Source organism: Telopea speciosissima, chromosome 9 (genome assembly GCF_018873765.1).
Source record: "Telopea speciosissima isolate NSW1024214 ecotype Mountain lineage chromosome 9, Tspe_v1, whole genome shotgun sequence".
Classification (NCBI taxonomy): domain Eukaryota; kingdom Viridiplantae; phylum Streptophyta; class Magnoliopsida; order Proteales; family Proteaceae; genus Telopea; species Telopea speciosissima.
Genome location: NC_057924.1, coordinates 15,439,081 through 15,459,424, shown reverse-complemented (window position 1 = coordinate 15,459,424; position 20,344 = coordinate 15,439,081). Strand labels below are relative to the sequence as shown.

The 20,344-nt window shown below is 39.1% G+C and overlaps 1 protein-coding gene across 2 annotated transcripts; it reads left to right on the top strand.

Moving 5' to 3' along the window:
- The first annotated feature begins 16,770 nt into the window (after nucleotides 1-16,770).
- On the top strand, nucleotides 16,771-20,344 carry LOC122641005 (30S ribosomal protein S5, chloroplastic-like). 2 transcript variants are annotated; one of them, XM_043834318.1, is made up of 3 exons: nucleotides 16,771-16,788; nucleotides 16,863-17,572; nucleotides 19,942-20,344. In XM_043834318.1, the coding sequence occupies exons 1-3, from the start codon at nucleotides 16,786-16,788 to the stop codon at nucleotides 20,189-20,191; spliced, it is 963 nt and encodes a 320-aa protein (XP_043690253.1). In that variant the 5' UTR covers nucleotides 16,771-16,785; the 3' UTR covers nucleotides 20,192-20,344. The 2 variants fall into 2 exon arrangements, with proteins under 2 accessions (XP_043690253.1, XP_043690252.1); XM_043834317.1 differs by lacking the exon at nucleotides 16,771-16,788 and having other exon boundaries at nucleotides 16,823-17,572.

Below are 20,344 nucleotides of genomic sequence, written 5' to 3'. Positions count from 1 at the left end.
GCGGAATTTTTTATCCTCTACTATATTTTTAACATGTTCAATATTCGGTAATCTTGTTGTCACCAAGGTTGGTTAATACAAGATTGTAATCTTTCCATTTTTACCCTTTTAGTGTAACATACTTTTTTTTCCCATGAGGATAAATCATGTCATTTCACATGGACAATGATAACTATTGAAAATGACATTATGAAAGTCGCTTTCAACTTATTTTGAAAATGCCTTTTTATCATTGACTTAAATAACTTTTGATAATAAGACAAGGGCAAAAAATGTAAGGTTTTAATTTCTTAGTTCACCTACTTGGTGACAACAAGTTGCACCCTTGAATATTTTATGGTGGTATTATTTTGCCGCCACTAAATATGAAACTTTAGTATTACCGCCGTTAAAACCTCCACAGAATCTCAGGCCTTGCCCATTTTTCTTGTAGCGATTAAAAAGAAAAGTGAGGGCAATTGCCATCTAGTGCTTCAATGGAAGAGCACATATGCATACATCAATAAGGGTGCACCTCATATAATAAAGGTGTAAAATGGGATGGTTCTAGGTAATCAGAGAGATTCCTTACTGGTTCCAGTTGAAGGGGCCGATTCCAAAATTGCCTTATATACTAAACGGTCCCAAAACTAGGATTTGGTTTCGTTTTAATAATGAGCCGATCAGGTTCTGGGCACTTAGGCTCTGTATGGCAATGTTTCTGAGTCAGACAAGATACTAAAACTCGGAACTCGACCCTGGGAAAAACCGAGATCTCGGTCGAGTTGGTGCATTTTTTTTTTCAACTTGAAACCTGGTTTCGGTGGGTTTTAGACCTAGTTTGGTCTGAAACTTGGTACTCAGCCTATTTTAGGCCATTTAAACACATTGACACTATCAGATTTTGCAAAAACAAAATCCAAATAGGAGTTTCACTTAGTGGGAAACCAGGGCAGATACTTACTTATGCAAGAAATCAGGACAGAAACCAGGACAGACACTTATTTATGCCTAATATCATTTAGAGAAAATTACTTGGACACCCCCTAGACTATTGCCCCTTTTCTTACTATCCCCCCTTTTTCAAACAATTACTTTAACACCCCTTGCATTTTACCATTTCTTTCAAGTAGGTCATGTCCATTAGTTTAGTGATGATGTCATCGGTTATTTCTTTTGTAATGCCTAAACTACCCTTAAAGGGTACTGAAGTGACAGATTTACCCCCCTTCTCCTTCTTCTTCTTCTTCTTCTTCTTACTGTAACCAAAAAAAAAAAATGGGCAGCCATGGCCGCTGTTTCAAAAACCATTAGGGCATCCTCAAAGATTAAGCACGAAATGGAGCCGACACCAATTTGATTGAAAGAACTTTTGGCCATGGCGAGACTTTTGCTACTGCAACTGCAATCTGCGAATTTCAAACATTGAAAGAACATAACACACCGATCTATCAACCAAAAGAATTAAGGAGCAAAAATAAAGAGAAAAAAAGAACAGTGGGGGAGGGAGCAAAATAACCCTAATAACCCTACCTGAGATGGAAATAAAAGATCGAAGCGCAAGATTGGTTGCAAATCAACAGAGAGATTGTTGAAAATAAATATCAATTGTCAAAATCAAAGTGAAGAAATTGAGTTAATTTAATAGAGGAAGATTGGAGCAGAAAACAAACAAACTAAGGTTTTTGAATTGCTTGCGAAATAAAGAAATCGTGTCGCTCCCAACTCCCTCCCTCCCTTCCTTCCTTCCCCAAATAACCCAAAATATAATAGGGAGAGAAGAACTAAACTAACTGACCGCCTGACGGACGGTCATCACAGGTGTTGGACAGTGCTGCGGCTGACTGCCGGAATGGCCAGCAGAAGTGCAACACCGAGGGCTGGGTATTAGATTTTCAATTGCAGGTTTTTCCTGCGTTTTATGGTTTACTGGAGGTTAGGGGTGAGGGTAAAATGGACATTTCCATTTAAACACTAACAACAGACTAACACCGTCAGGTTTCAGGGGGTATCAAGTAATTGTTTGAAAAGTTGGGAATAGTAAGAAAATGGGCAATATTCTAGGGGGTGTCCAAGTAATTTTCTCTATCATTTAAGTAAATGTTTTTGTATTCATTTACTTAAGATATTATTCATAAATAAGCAAATACTCCGTATTTGAGTCCAATAAAAATAGTTAAAAAATAAAATTCCAAAAGGAAAAAAAGTCGACCCCCCAGTTCAAGAACAAAAATTGGATTTTCAGCAGTAGGTGCAATTTTCAACTTTCTAATGCTAAGGATTTCTCAAATCTTAAAATTCCATAAATGTTAATATGGTAAAACATTGTTAAAAACCAAAAGTACGGTAAAATATTCATTTGTTTTGATGTCCAAAAAAATATTTTCATTCAGAGCGATTTTGACAGCATTCGCGCACACCAAACTATGTTTGACTGGTACATAACTCCTTCAATATAAATCTGATTTAAACAATCTTGGCCTTAAATCTGATTTATATTGAAGGAGTTATGTACTGGTCAAACTTAATTTGGTGTGCGCGAATGCTGTCAAAATCACTCTGAATGAAAATATTTTTTTGGACATCTAAACAAATGAATATTTTACCGTACTTTTGGTTTTTAGCAATGTTTTACCATATTAAGATTTATAGAATTTTAAGATTTGAGAAATCCCCAGCATTAGAAAGTTGAAAATTGCACCTACCGCCGAAAATCCAATTTTTGTTCTTGAACTGGGGGGTTGACTTTTTTTCCTTTTGGAATTTGATTTTTAAACTATTTTTATTGGATTCAAATAGGGGGGTATTTGCTTATTTATGAATAATATCTTAAGGAAAACATATTATTTAAATGATACCAAGAGATTAGGCATAAATAAGTGTCTGTCCTGATTTCTGGCATAAATGTTTGTATACTAAGAGATAGGTGTCTGTATACCAAGATTTCCTACCGAGATCTCGCCCAGATCTCAAGATCTGGCACTCATATAAAGGAGTTTGGGTCGAGATCTCGACCGAGAAATTGCACTTTTAGAACTCGTATGAGATCTCGTCTCGAACCCTTGGAAAATTGAGATCTCGGTCGAGATCTCACAAGTTTTAGATGGAGTCAGAAACAGTTTTTTGTGTTTATGTGATTTTGGAGTAATTCTGTATCAACAAATATTGTATGGTAAAATTGGAAAAAAATTGTTTCTGCCATTTATGGATTGCATATTAAGAGAATAATTTCTTTTATTCTGTGGTGGTGGTATTGGTGGCAGTGAAGGTGGAGGTGGTAGTGGTGGCTGCGGCGGCCAAGGTTCTAAATCTCGGGTTTCGACCAGCCCGAACTGAGATATGGTCGAAACTTGGTACTTTTTCCCAGTCAACTCAAGACGGAGGGTTTGAGGCCCAGAAATGGTTTTTTAGGTCTGATTTTTTGTATACAGCATATTTTTGAAATTCTAAACACAATGCATGAACTATTTTCATAAAAAGAAAACACTCAAAATGGTACTTGTGGTTATTGACCCAAGTTTACTAGTGTATGCTGAAGGATACACTAAATCTGGTATTATAATACTTAGTTCACATAAAGTTAAAGTACAAGAACACTGAATAATACATGTTATCCAAATAAAAAAAAGTTGCTCAACTGTCAACATTTGCTCAATTCCATGCGGAGTTTCTTGGTGGGTCCAATCCGCGAGCTATGTACCATTGAATATTTTGGAGCCATTCCTCTAAATGTACCACATATGTATCCCATGACTTGCTTTGAGCCCAATTGTTCCGATAGTCCATAGCTGCCCCATCATCAACTTGTATAAGATATCCCAACCTAGGGAAGGGCTCACTGTGACTGTAAGAAGTTGGACCCAACACACATGACTGAGATGGATACCCGAAGAGACTGTCGACAAAGGATGACCCAGCACCTGACCCATCCCCATATCCCCATATTCACACACTAGATTAAGAGAATTGATGTAAGTTGTAGATGTATCAAACGAAGGAAATATGCGAAGAAATCCACACTTTTTAGCCAAATTCCTACTCCCTATGTCGAAACCACTGAGTTCTCCTATGTTTCGATCGAAACTTGCGAGAAATGGCATGTTTCGATCGAAACTTGCGAGAAGTGGCAAGTTTCGATCGAAACTTGTTACTTCTAAGGTATGGTTTGGTTTGGTTCGACTAGTTTCGACCAGTTTCGATTGAAACCAACTGAAACCTTTAACTTTTTAAACTCCCACTCTGTCTAGTCTTGGTTTCTTGCGAAACCGAGATATCTCAATGGTTTCGGTCGGTTTTGAATGAGTTCATTTTTTCCATGCTTTTAAGTCATGGTTTGGTTTGTTCAACTGGTTTCGACCAGTTTCGATCAAAACTGGTCGAAACCAGTTGAAACCTTTAACTTTTTAAACTCCCACTCTCTGTCATCTTGGTTTCTTGTGGAACCGATAGCTTGGCGGTTTCGATTGAGTCTTTTTCCATGGCAGCAGAGGTGGTGGCGGTGGAGTTGGAGTTGCTGGTGATTCGTGAATATCGAGTCTGTATCATGCACTTTTTTGCTTTCAATTTGTGTTTCTGTTTTTTCGGAGCTCCTTTTTGTTGTTTCTCAAAACTGTGGCAAATCTGGTTTTTTTTTACTTCTTCAATCAAAAAAAAAAAGGGGTAAACACAGACAGGTTTTGTCCCATTTCTGTTCCAAAAAAGTACTAAAACAGAAACAGTTTTTTTTAACGTTGCCATACAGACCCTTGAAGTCTCAAATACTCAAATGCAAGTGTTCCTTTGTAATTACGACATAACCTAGTTCTGGTTCTGGGTTTGGGTCCGGTTCCTTAATAGTTTTGGGCCTTCATAGTCTCAAACATTTAAGTTACTCAAATATAGGTGTTTCTTTGACACAAATTTTTTTTTTGGGTAATTATGACATAACTCATATATAAGTTATAACTATTAAGTATTAACTAACCCTAAATAAGTGTACCAAAAAAAATGCTAAATAAGTAAATATGTGTCTTAAATGGGTCCTAGCAGTTCTAGTTTCAGCCTGTTATTTATTGGTCTTTCAATTATAGACCCGTTGGGATGCTCATCCTAGAACCATCCCATCCTATTTAGTCATTGGATCAGTTTTGGGACAGCTCAATCTACGCATGCAATGACATTTGCTAAATGGTCTTTAACCATATTTGCCATGTTTATTAACACGAGTCTCGTGACATTCAAGGAGACTGACAAGTGACAATTCTGCATGCATGATGCCAAGTGTATCATAAAGTTTCAGTATAAGTAAGTGTGTTTCTTCTCCTTTCCCTCATCATTCTTGGTAGTGTCGACTTAGTTTGTATTGATGACCCTTCTAAAGATAACCGGTGTGAGTCCCTTCATCAAGTTGTTTTTAGCTGGGTCCGCTCCATCTCTAGCAAGGGAGTTTGTAAACTTCTGAAATCTACAATCAGCAGTTTGTGGAGAAAGTCCATGTGATCTTGAAGAAGTTTACTTTCCAAATATTGCTTCTAGGTATATTTCTCTTATTCTGATCACCTTAACTTGTTAAAGCTTGATTTTCTTTTAATGTAGAAAGGCTTCTTCCAAAGTAATTACAGTCCTTTAGTTGTGTGTTGAAGTTTCTTAGGTTGCATGTTGCATGAATATTGCTAAATAATGGATTGTAACTCTCATTTATGGGTGTGATAGATTGTTCTGTTTTAGGCTTTAAAATCTTTTAATTATCTACCATTTCTGCAACGCTATATCTATATCCAGTATGAATATATAATGTTCTTGCATTTCTAGATCTGCATTGATATTGCATCCATGTTTGCGATTAGAGGACATGTTTATACTGTTGCATCCAAAGCAATACAGTTTACATGCAAAGCAATATCAAATGATATCACAACAGAGCCATCACAAATTGCTAGCTTTGCATGCTAGATCTAGGTCCTAGGAGAATGAGTCAAAATGGTTTCTCGATTAATATGTCAGTTTTGGTGATGCATGCAAAAGTTTATGACTCCACCAGGGCTAGTGTGCAGTGCTCTTATGTGGTTTTATTATTACTATTATTTTTAATCAATATTAGAGACCATTTACATTTTATGATTACAGGTTGTGTTGTTGTTGCATGCCAGAAAAAAAAAATCTAATAACTTGGAAAGTGATATTAATTGGTAATACATGCATTGGTATCATTTTAATTATGCTTTGCTACAAGTGCGCTTGTAATTTTCATCATCAATGAATTCATACTTCAGATGTGGCATTTTTGGGTTGAAATTTATTGTATGTGATATGCATACATGGCTGCTCACACCCTCCACCAAAAATCCATGATTAAGTTGTCTATTTTTTGTGTGTGTGAGTGTGGATTTCGACCCAAGTGAAGGTCTAGCCTCCAGTTACTTAAGTATATGCATTAAGTTGTGTGTGTGTATTTTTTGGTAGAATGCATGTGTTTTTATATTTTATTTTTTGCGGTTTAAGAGCTTAGGTGTTTAGTAGTTTTTTGTTAGTGAAAGAAATCTCTGACACCACTTGTTAGATGAACTTAAAAATCCCATTCAGTTAGATGCTCTTGTACGTGCTCTTATTGGCCCTTGTGCTGGTGTAGGTGCTACACGACCAGACATCGATCCCTGCCCAAAACAAAATTATTAACTAATTCATGATCTCTATTAACCCAGCCCAACCCTCAGCGAGCCACCCACCCTTGTGAGCTTGAGCTGGAAAACCCAGATTGATGGACTTCATGGTGATGGGCATGGGATGTCATTGGCATGTGAGCTGTGAGCCTGTGAGAGGAGAAAAAAAGGAAGAAAGATAGAAAGAGGAACTGAAGGAGGAAGGCATGACATGGGGCCACGAATGTATGGAAGCACCATGGACATGGTGTTCCGTGCAAGCAAGGCCTCCTTGGCCTCTGTCTAGATTTAAACCAGAATTGTGCCAAGTTTCGAGAGCCTCTGCTAGAATTGGTCAGATGGGTATCCCGATATCAGCATTCACCGCCCATCTGTCACAAAACCCAACCCCATCAGGCGTCTCCACCACTACTTTTTTGCCCCTCCTCTCTTTCTCTCTCTTTCTCCCTCATGCTTTCCTTCACCCAACCCCCCTGCAACTCCTGACAAGTTTTCCTCCTCTTGTTTCCACTTGTTCTTCCTCCGTTGGTCATCTTCTCTTTTCCATTGTCATCCACACCACTATTATCTCCCATGGCTCCTTCAACACCTCCTGCAAATTCCCCATCCCACCACCAGAACCTTTCTCCTCTTCCGCGTTTCACCATGGATCAGAATATCCCAAAACTAACCACAACCATCACCATCTGTCCCACCATTACAACCGCCACTGGTTTTTCAGAGTCTCACGCCATCTCCGAGGATCATCGGAGAATGGTGGATACAGGTGTGGGGGCTTCTTATCCTCAGGAGCTGTTTTGGCCATCATCAAGATCGAAACTCCAGCAGCAGCTTATCAGATGGCCGTCTTCGGTAACGAAGGCAGCGAGGAATAAGAGAAGGATAGCAAGGAGAATGGGTTCATCGGGAACTTTATCTTCTTCTTCCCCTTCTCTCATCTTGTCTCATCTAGCACCGATAGGCGACGAACAAGCTTTCCCTGCTACGGCCATACCCAGCGATGATAACAACATCGACTGTGAAGATAACAAAAACATTACGACATCTGATAACAAGGTGGTTTCTTTTTTTATCTCTATTTTGTTGTGTTTTGAGTTTTTTTAAGGTTCTGAATTGTTTAACTGACTTTTTTGTCATTTTGCTTTATTTTTCCTTTTTGTAGACACTGAGATTCTTGTTTCAGAAAGAACTGAAAAAGAGCGATGTTGGTTCCGTGGGAAGAATCGTTCTCCCAAAGGTCTGGTGTTGTGTTCATTACTCTGCAATCTTGTTCACTACTTCTAAAAGTCGGTTAACCTATTGGGATTGGTGTGTGGTTTGTGTGATTACACTTCCATCAAAAAATAAAATCTCGTTCACTACTTTATGTGTTTCCTTTCCTTTTCTCCCGTTTTCAAAGAAAAGAGAAACAGCAAAAGTTAAAGAACTCCCCAATGTAGTTACCTCCATTCACAGAGCTTGCTGCGACATACTCGTACTTCTGACTGGCCAATAACAAACACCTTCCCGACTTTCTCGGTTTTCATAAACAAATCAAAAACCCATATTCCCATTTTCAAATTTTTTATTTTAATGATTTTCATGTCCTGTGTCTCGTCTTTTTTCCAACATGATATTGGTGTTTGGATAATTCCTCCTAACGAAAATTCCAGCTTTGAACATGAACAGAAGAATGCCGAAGCACATCTCCCAAACCTTACAGTGAGAGAAGGGATTCAAATTACAGTGAGAGATGTCTCTTCCACCAGGGTCTGGTGCATGAGATACAGGTAGGTTTCTTCATTTTCTTCCATTTCTCTTGAGTATACTTTCTTAAATTAAATCATGGTGGTTTGCCTATTCTAAAGCAAGTTTGTCTCTGTAAATAATGCAGGTTTTGGCAAAACCTGAATAGCAGAATGTATGTACTTGAAAATACAGGTAAGAAAATCTGAATAGATGAATCTGCTTGTGTGTTTATTGTTCTTTTTAGGGTTTATGTTCTGAAAATATAGAGTTTCGATACTTGAATAGGGGACTTTGTGAAGCAGAATGGCCTTCAAGCTGGAGATTCCATCATGGTGTATGAAGAGGATGAAAGCAAGGAGCTGGTGAGCTTTTGATTGGAATTACTGTAATACCCCTTTTGCCTTTGTAAATGCCAAATTTAGGTTTCTTAGGCTGTTGGGGAAAAGAAGTTTTGTCTGGCTATAGAAGACAATAAAAAAGGACTAAACCAAATGGACACGTGTGGGGTGATGCCTGGCCTGGGCATGAGCGGTACATTGTAATTTTTATTGATTTCATTTCTAACACTTCAACAGATTCTGATGTTGTCCTCCACAGGTGTAGGGTCAATAGGGTTGTGCTTCAGTTTTTCAACTGTTTGGCTTTGTGTATGTGTGCAGTTCATCCTTGGAAAGAAGGCGGAACCAAAACCTGCTGTAACGCCCGGGTTTCCAGTGAACCGACCTCTGTACTATGCACCGCTGCTACAATACCTACAACAAAGACAACTGCAACAACAACAACACCAACAACAATTCTATTACATACCTCAAACTCAAAGTAGTGGTAGTAGTGCTGTAGGAGAATGTTCGTCATCTGATGCTGTTGGTGCAGCTCCTTCTGCCTTCAGAACTACTGCTTCTCTTACCAGTACTGTTGCCCAACCACTGCTACCAGCAGCAGTGGGGGTGGAGGAACCCTCACTGTACAATGACGCTACTCTAACTGTAAGACAAGTAGCACAAGAAGAAGTTATGGACGCTTGTAGTTCGCATTCGCACTTCACCGACTTTGATGAAATTATCTTCAATGAACTTGATATGTTCCCCAACTTTGACTCTCTTTACAACGAATACCTTATGAAGAAAAATGAAGGCGGCATCGACAAGCCCGAAAAGGGTAATAGAGCCCCGGTTAAATGAAATGGTGTATTATCTATTTCCTTTGTTCTGTCGACAAGATTAATTGTATAACACAAGAATGTATAAAGTGAATTTGGAAAAAAGAGGGTAAACAAGAAATTCATATGTACCTATTGTTTTTTTTAAGAGGTTCTTGAGCAAGTGGCCATGGGACGGAATGTTTTCATGCATAAAAGGGCAATTAGGTAATTTCATGTGAGTAGAACAGAGCTACAGATAGGATGCTAGCATACCCTCCCCTAATGGACCAAAGAACCATTTTTCTTTGTTCTTTTTAGGTGGAGATATTGGAAATGTATTTATCAAATTCAATTATATAAATTGTTTAATTTATATTGTTATACATGATATTAATGGGCGATGGTTGTCCTTAGGTTTTCATCTAAAGTTGTTCATGGTTAAGGATAGAATTCATAACCTCGTACATACGGTCATTATAGTCTGTGATGTATAGAATGCCAATTCTTAGACACAAGTTTGAGTGTACATATGTATGTACATTGGACTGGATCACTTGAGAATCTTGAATCTAATGCTTTCAGATGTTTAAGGAACAAGATTCTCATTAGTAGCTTATTATTGAGTTCCTAACTTGAGAGATCTTTTTCGTAACAGTTAGGTATTATGAGTTTTGGTGTAACAACAGTTCATGTCTCTTAAACTATATATTGGTGTGATGGATTCATTTTGTCGAGATATCCACAAAAGAGATGCTCAACATTGAATCCATTTCATATAATCGAGAATATCAGAGAGAATGTCTATGGATAATTAGAGGAAATTCAGGTCTGGCAGCATGTTTGTTGATAATCTAGAAAACTTTTGAAAATTTTAATTAGTATTAATATTTATTTATAATTTTTTTGCAATAATTTTAGTGGTCCTATCAATGGTATCGATTCTTTGTACGTAGAATTACAATAGTTTAGGGTGGTGATAATAATTATTATCATGCCCTGAGGATTGTTTTGTTAAAATGGAGAGAATGATCATAATTTACTTGAATGATCAATTATTTTACCTAAGATGATATATTAGTAAAATATCTTCAATTATGAATTTTTAATATTTATCTTATATTATATTTTAAATAGAAATCCTAAAACCTCTTCCCTATGTTTAGCAACATAAGATTTCTTTTGTAGCATATATATCAAAAAGAGAAGTTGACAAGAATAATGATTTTATGCAACTAAGAGAGAGAGAGAGTAAAATTCTCACAAGAGTGAAGGTATTTATCGTTTATCAATGACAAAAAAAATTAAGGAAAACTCCTTTATGCTACCACAGTCGACTATATCTGACCATTTCTCATCGGCAAAGAGGAAGAAGAAATGCCATGGGTGAACCTTAGCCGATTGGAGAGCAGCAGATTAGGGGCAGAGAACGTTTCACCAACTAAAGGCTATTTTGAGTAATAGTCCACCAATTCAATGCCCATTAATTCCATTTACTTGCCAAGCGGTTACACAATTCAACGCCCATCAATTCTGACAAGCAATAGTCGTTTTCTTCTCCTCATTCCATGCAATTCTACTCATGAAGGAGTTCAGTTTCATGCAACTACATCTTCTCCTTATCCTTCTTCGGTTATTGCTTTTAAAGCTCAAGCGGTTTACACAATTCAATGTGGGCTGGCTCCTGTCCAGCCGTGGCAGGAGCTGGATGGTCCAGCCCCACTAAACGACAGTAAAATCAGGGGTGGGGTGGTCATTTCACATGTGGGGCCCACAAGGGACCCACCCTTGATTTTGCTGTCGTTTAGCAAGGCTGGACGGTCCAGCTCCCGCCATGGCTGAACAGAATCCTTTTCCATTCAACGCCCATCAATTCTGACAAGCAACAACCGTTTTCTTCTCCTCATTTCATCCAACTCAACTCAGGAATGAAGGAGTTCAGTTTCATGCAACTACAACTTCTCCTTATCTTTTGTCAATTATGGCTTTTAAAGCTCCTCAAATGTATATTAATAGTGCTCATCAAAAGGTTATTGATAATGCTCATCACTATCCCATAGTGGTTAACAGTTACAATTCTATTCTTTTTGTAACTCCACATGACAATGAAGAGTCTATGTTGGAAGTGCATCTAATTGTTATTGTTTTCTTTCTCTTGGAGAATCTTGCCTACATTGTTGGATCTTCTACCCTCAACTCTCCCCTTCTTCATGGGCTGGAGGTTGGAGCAAACATTTGCAGAGTTTTAAGTGTCGAAAGCGGGGTCGAAATTAAAGGCTAGAGGATCTCTGTGCCAAACTCACTTGCTAGTTCGGTAGAAGTGACATGTATGCAATTTGGAACTATGAGATCAGGCAAGATGTTTGACATCAAAGTGGGCATGTATAGAGATTTGTCTACTTAGACTGTATTGGTGCCCCTTCTAAAAACAACCGGTGTAAGTCCCTTTGTCAAAGTTGTTTTTAGCAGCGTCAGTCCAATCTCCAGCAAGGAGTTTATAAACATTCAAGATCTACATCACTAATTTACGGACAGAGTCTATGTGATCTTGAAGAAGCATACTCTCCAAATATTGCTCCCAAGAATATTTCTCTTGTTCTGATCACCTATTGTTAAAGTTTGATTTTCTTTTAATGAAGAATGCATCTTCCAAAGTAATTAACCTCCTTTAGTTGTGTGTTGAATTTTCTTAGATTATAAGCAAAATAGAACACTAAATGATATAAAATAAAGAGATGAAGGATAAAAAGTGTATACCGAGTAGAATAAATCATCAGAATATTAGAGTGGAGGGTGCTTCAGCTCAGGCGGAGGACATAACTTCTCTCTCAAACCCTAAAGTCGAGTTGCAGTAGTAGGGGTACTTGCATTCTCCAAAAATTGTTCTCAAATGTGGAGGCAATGATCTATTTATAAGCTCAATCAACATCCTCATTCTCTTTATGTTGTGGAGGGTCAAATCTCACTAAAAATCTTTGGATATTAGATGAGAAATAGGCAATTTCTCATCAACGGTTGAAAAAAGAGAATAAAATCTTCTAATCAATGATAAATGGGAAAGAGTTATGGTTAATCACAATTCAAAGAGTACCTTGGAGTCCAAGAAATGCATTTGGACAGTTTTTGGAACCCAAAAAGTCATCCCAAAGGTTTTGTGGTGATGGATTGCATGAAAACCAAGAATCCAATTTTTTTTTACAAAACTCTATATCTCAACGACATCTAATATACTCTGTTCGACACCTAAAACATGAACTTCAATGTCGAGCATGTATCGAAGGAAGTACACTCAACGTCAATATGGGCATGTATTGAACAGAGACCAGTGTACATCGATACAGGGTCCTGGGTTCTCGAATTATGATGGCTTTGCTCAACATGAATTTTTATCCTCTCAATTACAATGCCCGTACTTGACCTTCAAGTACATCTAATAGAGGGAGGTGGACCCCACCTCGGGCAGTGTGTTCGGGCAGGGGGTAGGATAGTCATTTCTGCCTCCTCTGTTAGATGTGCTTGAGTCAAGTACGGGCAATGTAATTGAGAGGATAAAGATCCGCTCAACATAGGAGATTTTTATCGACGTCGTGTAGGCTTCAAAGGAATCACGCCCGACGTCAAATCGAGCTCATTGCACGTAGAATTGAGTCCATTAGGAGTCAAAGTGAAATTTTGCTATGAAAAAACCTTTGAGTTGACTGGTTCCATTTTGGACTAGGTTGGACCTAGCCTTCCCCTAGTTTATCAAAACTTTGAAAGCTTATGTCTTTGGCTCCAAAAATTCAAATTGGGTGATCTCAAAGGCATTTAAAGCATTTTTTTAGATACTTTCAAATTGTATGAAGGGAAACTGAACTTTGTGGGGGGGGGGGGGTGCATTGTGTCCAAAGACAGAGGAGGAAATGGCCGCTCCATCGCCATGAAAGGCGAAAAATGCATGTCCTGTCCATGCTTTTGTGTACGCTCCCATTGTCCCTTGCACGTGCAAAGGCCATGTTTCCCCATAGAAAAATCTCTCCCTTGTATGAAATTGATGTTGGTTTTGGTCATAAGAAATAGTGAGATTTTATTACTTTTTTGGCTGATTTAGTTTTTCTTAAAAGAATCGGTGGGTGGATGAACCGAAATCAATGGAGCACGATCTGATTTCATTTGAATTAGAGATTAGGCGAACTCGACTCTAAATTTTTTGAAACCTTAGAAGAAAAGGCTTAGTTGAATTTAGATTTGGTGTATTAGTAATTAGTAAGTGTTACTGAAGATTGACTTGGCCAACAACCACTCAACCCAGCGGATTAGCTAGGGCTGCAATAGGGTCGGGTTGGGTCAGACTTTTTAAAACTTTATGAGAAAAGGCTTAGTTGAATTAAGATTCATTGTATTAGTTACCAATAAGTGTTGTTGACGATTGACTTGGCCAACAACCACTCAACCCAACGGATTAACCAGGGCTGCAATAGGGTCAAGTTGGGTTAGCTTTTTTAAAACTCCAACTCAACCTTGAGTCCTCTTAGCGGGGCCAGGCTTGGTTCGACCCTCACTTAGGGCCTTACAAATCCTACCTTGACCCGTAATAGGGCTAGGCTGAGCTGACCCTAATTTTCCCTAACAATGGGGCATGACAACTATGTTGCTATTTTTCGTCCTTTTTGGTTTGGATATTTTAATTCATATCAAGCTATTTAGTAATTTTAATATTCACTAGCCTGACCTTTAGGACAAAGGTATTTTAACCTTGTGGTTTGAAACTTTATCTATTTTAATCGAAGGTACTAATGTATAGTATAAGTATCTTCCCAATAAAGTACTACTATATCTATTATTATGCGTGAAACTACATGAAGTCAGTTGATTTCATGTTGGCATAGTGATAAATCAACCAGAACTATCTTTAAGAGATGTAGGGGCTGGGCTGAGTTGGGGAGAAAAGGAAGGATGAAATAGAAAGAAGAAGGCAGGCCCGATAGGGCCTGCTAGGGTAAAAAATTTCTAGCCATGACCCACCCTCATATCTCAAGCTAGGCTTTATTCAGGATCAGGGCAAGCTCGGGCCGACAGGAACGAAATTGCACCCTTAGGATTAGCAGCCTTGGTGATCCTACAGTTTGAGCTATAATATCCCTGCTAGGTTTTCATGGTTGGATGTCTGAAAAATTTGATCAGACAGTCCAACTATCTGTGAACCGTGAACCTAGTCCCGGTGGTCCACGATGCTGGCTCTACTCCTATTCCATTTACTGATGTCCCCATAGCCAACCAAAATATTGTAGGGCGCTCATGGGCAAGCCTCTTTTCTGGAGGCCAAGTTAGAGAAGGAGCGGACTCTATTTCGTTTTTTGAACCTGAGATAGTGAACAGTAAGAAAGTGGCACACTACAATAAAGAAGACCTCTCTAAGGAAAAGGATCGTTGGGACTCAACACTAGTTGGATACGTCTTTGACCCCAAGCCTTCCTTTGCAACCATGAAACAGTATGTACACGAGAAATGGGATCACATAGGTGAGATTGAAGTATTTGGCTTGGAAAGCTGAATTTTCATTTTTGATTTCCAAGTCACGGAGTTAAGCCGAAAAATTTTAGATGAAGGTCCCTGGTCACTTGGCACCCGTCCTTTGATCCTCCGATCATGGTCTCCATAGATTTCTCTAACCAAAAAAGAGGAAACCCGGCTTCCTTTATGGGTCAGGTTATATGGTCTTAACCTTCACTTCAAGGGTACCTGCACCTTAGGAAAGATTGCAAGTGTGCTTGGGAAACCTATTTGCGCAGACCGACACACTTCGCAAAGGGAGTGTCTTTTTTTTTTGCAAGGTTTTGTGTACTTATCAATGTTAAGGATGGACTCCCCTCAGTTATTCCAATTTATTTAGATGATGGTTCTGTCTTGGAACAAAAGGTTGAGTATGATTGGGATCCACCAATTTGCAATACCTGGAAGGTATTTGGTCATAATGAGAGGACCTGTCCAGTGACTCCTATCACACTTACACCAGTAGCTACAACAAGGAACAAGGATACTATAACGGAAGAGATTGACTGGCAGAAAACTCCCCATCGCCGGAGTCAAGCGAAACGACCGTTACCACCGTTGACTGAGCTCCATCAGCCGACTGGTAACCGTCCACGGACTACTTCAAATCAGGAAACTACCAATGGTACATGTGGCAACCCCACTCACTTATCAACTACTGATGTGGCTCACACTCCTCCAAAGAACACTCCTCCGCCGGGGGCAATTAGAGATCATGGCAAAAAAGTGGCACTTAGAGATCATGGTAAAAAAGTGGCAGTTAGAGATCATGGCAAAGAAGTGGCAATTTCTCATGTGACACCTAGTAGCAGTTGCAAACACATCACGCCTGCAGTCCCCAACCCACCTCTACCACTCACCCCCTCATCCAAACCTGGCTCTAGCAGAAGTGGATCTTCTCTTTCGCCCAGACGTGTAGGGACCGAAATATCTCACTCCAAAGAAACACCAACCATAGTGCCCTTTGTGCGAGCCATGGCCCAGTCCATTGATTCTACAACAACCAAATAGGGTATTCCCTCTACTTCAAATACAAGGGGAAGCCGATTTGCAGTTCTCCAAGAATCAGATGAGCCTGGGATTGAGCCCAACTGTGATGATGGAGTCAATACCAGTCACCATGAACGTGATAGAAGCCCAGGTCGGAGCCACCCAGTGCAAAGCTCCACCTCCCCTTCCTCCCAATGATTAAGTTAAGAGCTTGGAACATCAGGGGCCTCAATGAACCTGAGAAACGTCGATCTGTGATAGACTGGGCCGCCAAACATAATCTTGTTCTGTTTGGGTTTATGGAGACTTGTGTAAAGCCAAACAACTTTGATAACTCTTATCGTAGCTTTCTTTAACGATGGAAATGTTGCAATAATTGCAACACTCTATATAGATAATCTCCCTTAAGCTCTTACCACCCTCTTGTAGAATGATGTCAAAGGGAAGAAATACTATGGGATGTAAATTCCTCCCCCTATTTACACCCCCCCCCCCCCCAAAAAAAAAAAAAATCCTCCCCTCATTCTTTTATTAATATTAAAGCTCCTTTACATGCTTTACTCCCCAAAAAAAAAAATAAAAAATTGATCCGGCCCAGTAGCAAACAGCCTCCCAAAGGAACTCTGTTATCACTCTATACTGGACCCTCACCAAAGGGGCCTGGGCTGAGAGGATGGGTTTGGGAGTCTGGGACTCGAAATCCTTTTGTTGAGGATAAGCCTGCCAGTTCCAGAGAATAGAGAGAGAGGCAAGGCAACGGACGCAGAAGCGATTGCACTCATGGTCATGGATCACTTCACCATTTATTGAGTTTATCTTCTTCGACTCGGAGACAAGTTCAAACAAGTGGAAAAATGGCTGCCTCTGCAACTGCTCTATCTTCTTTTTCTTCGCTCTCTATCCGTACAGCTCTGTCGACCTCTCACTTCAAACTATCCCCTGAACCCCTTCTACCCACCAATTTCTGTTGCTTATACAGCAAAATTAAGAGACCCAAAACCCCACCAACATTTTGCCTCTCATTCCTCCCCAAACCCAGCAAATTCAAGCCCTCACAAGCTAAATCCAGCGACATCGACACCACCTTCTTCGACGAATTTAACCCAGAAGAGGAAATTCCCTTCGAACCTGTCGAGCCTCCCGAAGGCTACGTACCTCCACCGGCCTTCGACGAGGGTGTTCCTGAAACCGAAGATGAAATCGCCGCTGCCTATGAGGAGATGTATGGACCCGCCTACAGTGGCGTTAGTGTGCTCGGTAACGACATCTATGTCATGGACTCCAAGATAAAGAAGGCTACTGGGTTTGGGTCGAAGACGAAGAAGGAGAAGATCAGGGATGGGCTAGAGGAAAGAGTGGTTCAGGTGAGGAGAGTGACTAAGGTGGTCAAGGGTGGGAAGCAATTGCATTTCAGGGCTATTGTGGTGGTGGGCGATAAGCAGGGTCAGGTTGGGGTTGGTGTTGGCAAAGCTAAGGAGGTTATTGGGGCGGTTCAAAAGTCCGCTACCAATGCCAGGAGGAATTTAATCACCGTGCCCATGACCAAGTACAAGACGTTCCCTCACAGGTAAAGGAAACCGACCACTCTTCTTAATCTGTTCCGGTCAAACAAATCCTTGCATCTTGAATTTAAAATGGGGTCAGATATGGACTTTATTGGAACTTTTGGTTGGGTATAGGAAGATAAATTGACCTGAAAGGCCAATTTCGATTCTTTTAATGCCCCAAACAAACTAAATTAGTAACAGCCAATCTCGGAATGCTCTCTGGATAGTGAGGGTCTTTGTGTTTTTTGGTTTAGTTCTCTGAGTTTAAAGTGATTATCAACATTGTAGCTGAATTAGTTGGATGGGAATAGAGGCTGGTTGTGTGTGTCCTGTGTTCTGTTTAAATGGTCTTTTGTGAAATTGGGAAACAGTTTCCTACTTGAAGGATATTAAGTTCAGCATCTGACTCACATTATGCATGAATCAGTAATGTCTCTGCTTCGATGGATTTTGGGTAGAGCTTTTCTCCAACTTCTCCATTTATTTTACATTTTTACTGATAAACTAAGAGGGGAAGGGGAGAATGCCCTTAACTAAACCTTTTGACAATGGCATTATGTGAACAGCTCATACAATATGTTGATATGCTGATTTATCCAAATATCCCCACATCTGAACATACAAATGATGATCTCTAATTGTTATATCAATCAATTTTCATCACGTTTTTCTTGATTTATGGGCTACTTTGATTCTGACTGGAGGAGAAGAAGAATGATTAAATAAACTTGATTGATTCTTAACATCTCCAAAAGAAGAAGAAATGGGAATAAAATGTACCACAAGTAGACAGAACACAAAGAAGCTTTGGTTATAATTGAGGCTAATTATTTGTTTATTTTTTATTTTTTGGGGGTCAAAAGAAGAGGTTTTGAGATGGCAACTTTATATAAAATGCTAAAAGATCCTAACTGAGTAATAGATGAGGGTTGCACTTAAACAGTTGTTTGTGCTTGATGGAGTTGTGTATATCTAATGGAAGTATGGAAAGACTGCAAGGACCTACTAGTGAAAGAATAGATACATCACCCCCCACCAAAAAAAAGTTAATGAATCGAGGAATCATGTGGGATTAGATTAGAGCTGTGAGATCCCTAGTTTTTATTCACTTTGGATTGGGGAATGTGTGGGGGACACATGATAGCGTGAGAGGTAAGGTTTGGAATAACAGTGAAAATTTTTAGAGATTTAGGATTGGAGAGAATATAGGTATTGGGTTGGGAGAGCTGCAAATACAAGTGATTGGATTAGGGAGGGGTGTATGGGGGTGCATTTAAGATGCAGAATGTGAGAATGAAAGCATCTTTTGGTGTCTGTCCATATCACTGTGAGAGAACAAGAAACTATTACTTATCAAGTCCTGTTTTATAATCTGGTTTGATCTTGTAGTCCAAATAATCCCATTCCATGATGTGTCTAGGATAGTAGTAGTTAGTGAAACAAAAATACTTGTACAAACCAGTGAAGTAACCCCATCTCCAACGGTCCAAAGATGAAAATCGTTGTAATATTCTGAACCATTCATGAACATCACAGCAAATATGATTAAGACATTTTTGGCTCCCACATAAATATGGAGCTGTGCAGCAGCTACAAAATGGGAGTTCAATGGAATATAGAATAAGGATATACAAACAAGAACTAATCCCAATGAAACGGCAGAAAAAATGGGATTGGTAAGTAATACTACTCCCATACCCCCTAGTATAAGACCTGATCCTGATAAGAAAACAATTTTAACTACTAATCCTAACCTGTAAGATGGGGCCAGCCTCTAGCTCACTATATGTTCTTTCCCAACTGCAATGGACCTGGAGATGTACTGGAATATATGGAATTCTTCAAATTCATTGTGGATTGATTAATCTACCCAATTTGTCAGAGAAAGTTATGATGTTTTATATTTATACATGTTCAAAAAAAAAAAAAATTAATTTATGGAAAAGATATACTGTATGCTTGGCCTTTATGCTTCTTGATCCTATTGAGAAATCTTTTATACCAGGACCTTTCTCCGAGTGGACTTCTTCAGACTCATTTCCTATTTCTTCTCCAACCGAACCATTGATAACTGTTGTGTATAGCTTTCCATTTGTCCCCTTTTGTGATTTCTGTTCCTCGTGTTAATTTTTGCACACAGTCCTTAGCTTATGGGCAGCTATTAGTCTCAATCTGAGGGTTCGACGTTCTCCTTTTGTTTGATCGTCGTGGCCTTTTTTTTTGTGTCAGTCTACAAAGATTTTAGTTTTACTAGTACACATATGTGCATTTATGAAGCTATGTATTGAATGGAAATCCTGATAAGAAAATAACTTTCACTCTTGTTATTTAGTTTATTTAAATTAAGTTACTCGACTTATAACAAGTTTTCTGCACTAATGAATGACAGGTCCGATGGAGATTATGGAGCAGCAAAGGTGATGCTAAGACCTGCTTCACCAGGTACTGGAGTGATTGCTGGAGGTGCAGTTAGGATTGTTTTAGAAATGGCAGGCGTCGAGAATGCTTTGGGTAAGCAAATAAGGAGTAAAAATGCCCTTAACAATGCAAGAGCAACTGTTGTTGCAGTACAGAAGATGAAACAGTTTAGTGAAGTTGCTCGTGAGCGTGGAATCCCCATGGAAGAACTCTGGAAGTGAAGCAACTGGTGGAAATCACTTTTTTAGTTAGATTTGATTCCTGAACCATTTTCTGTGAACTTCTTTTACTGGCAAGGACTTTGTAATTTGTTTTCGCTAATGAATTTGTAATCTTTCTCTTGAGAAAAGCTAATGAAAGATTTGGATATCAAA

Excerpts from the sequence above, each read along its gene's own strand:
- LOC122641005 (XM_043834318.1), top strand. Across the intron at positions 17,573-19,941 it reads TACAAGACGTTCCCTCACAG|GTCCGATGGAGATTATGGAG; the intron begins GTAAAGGAAACC and ends AATGAATGACAG.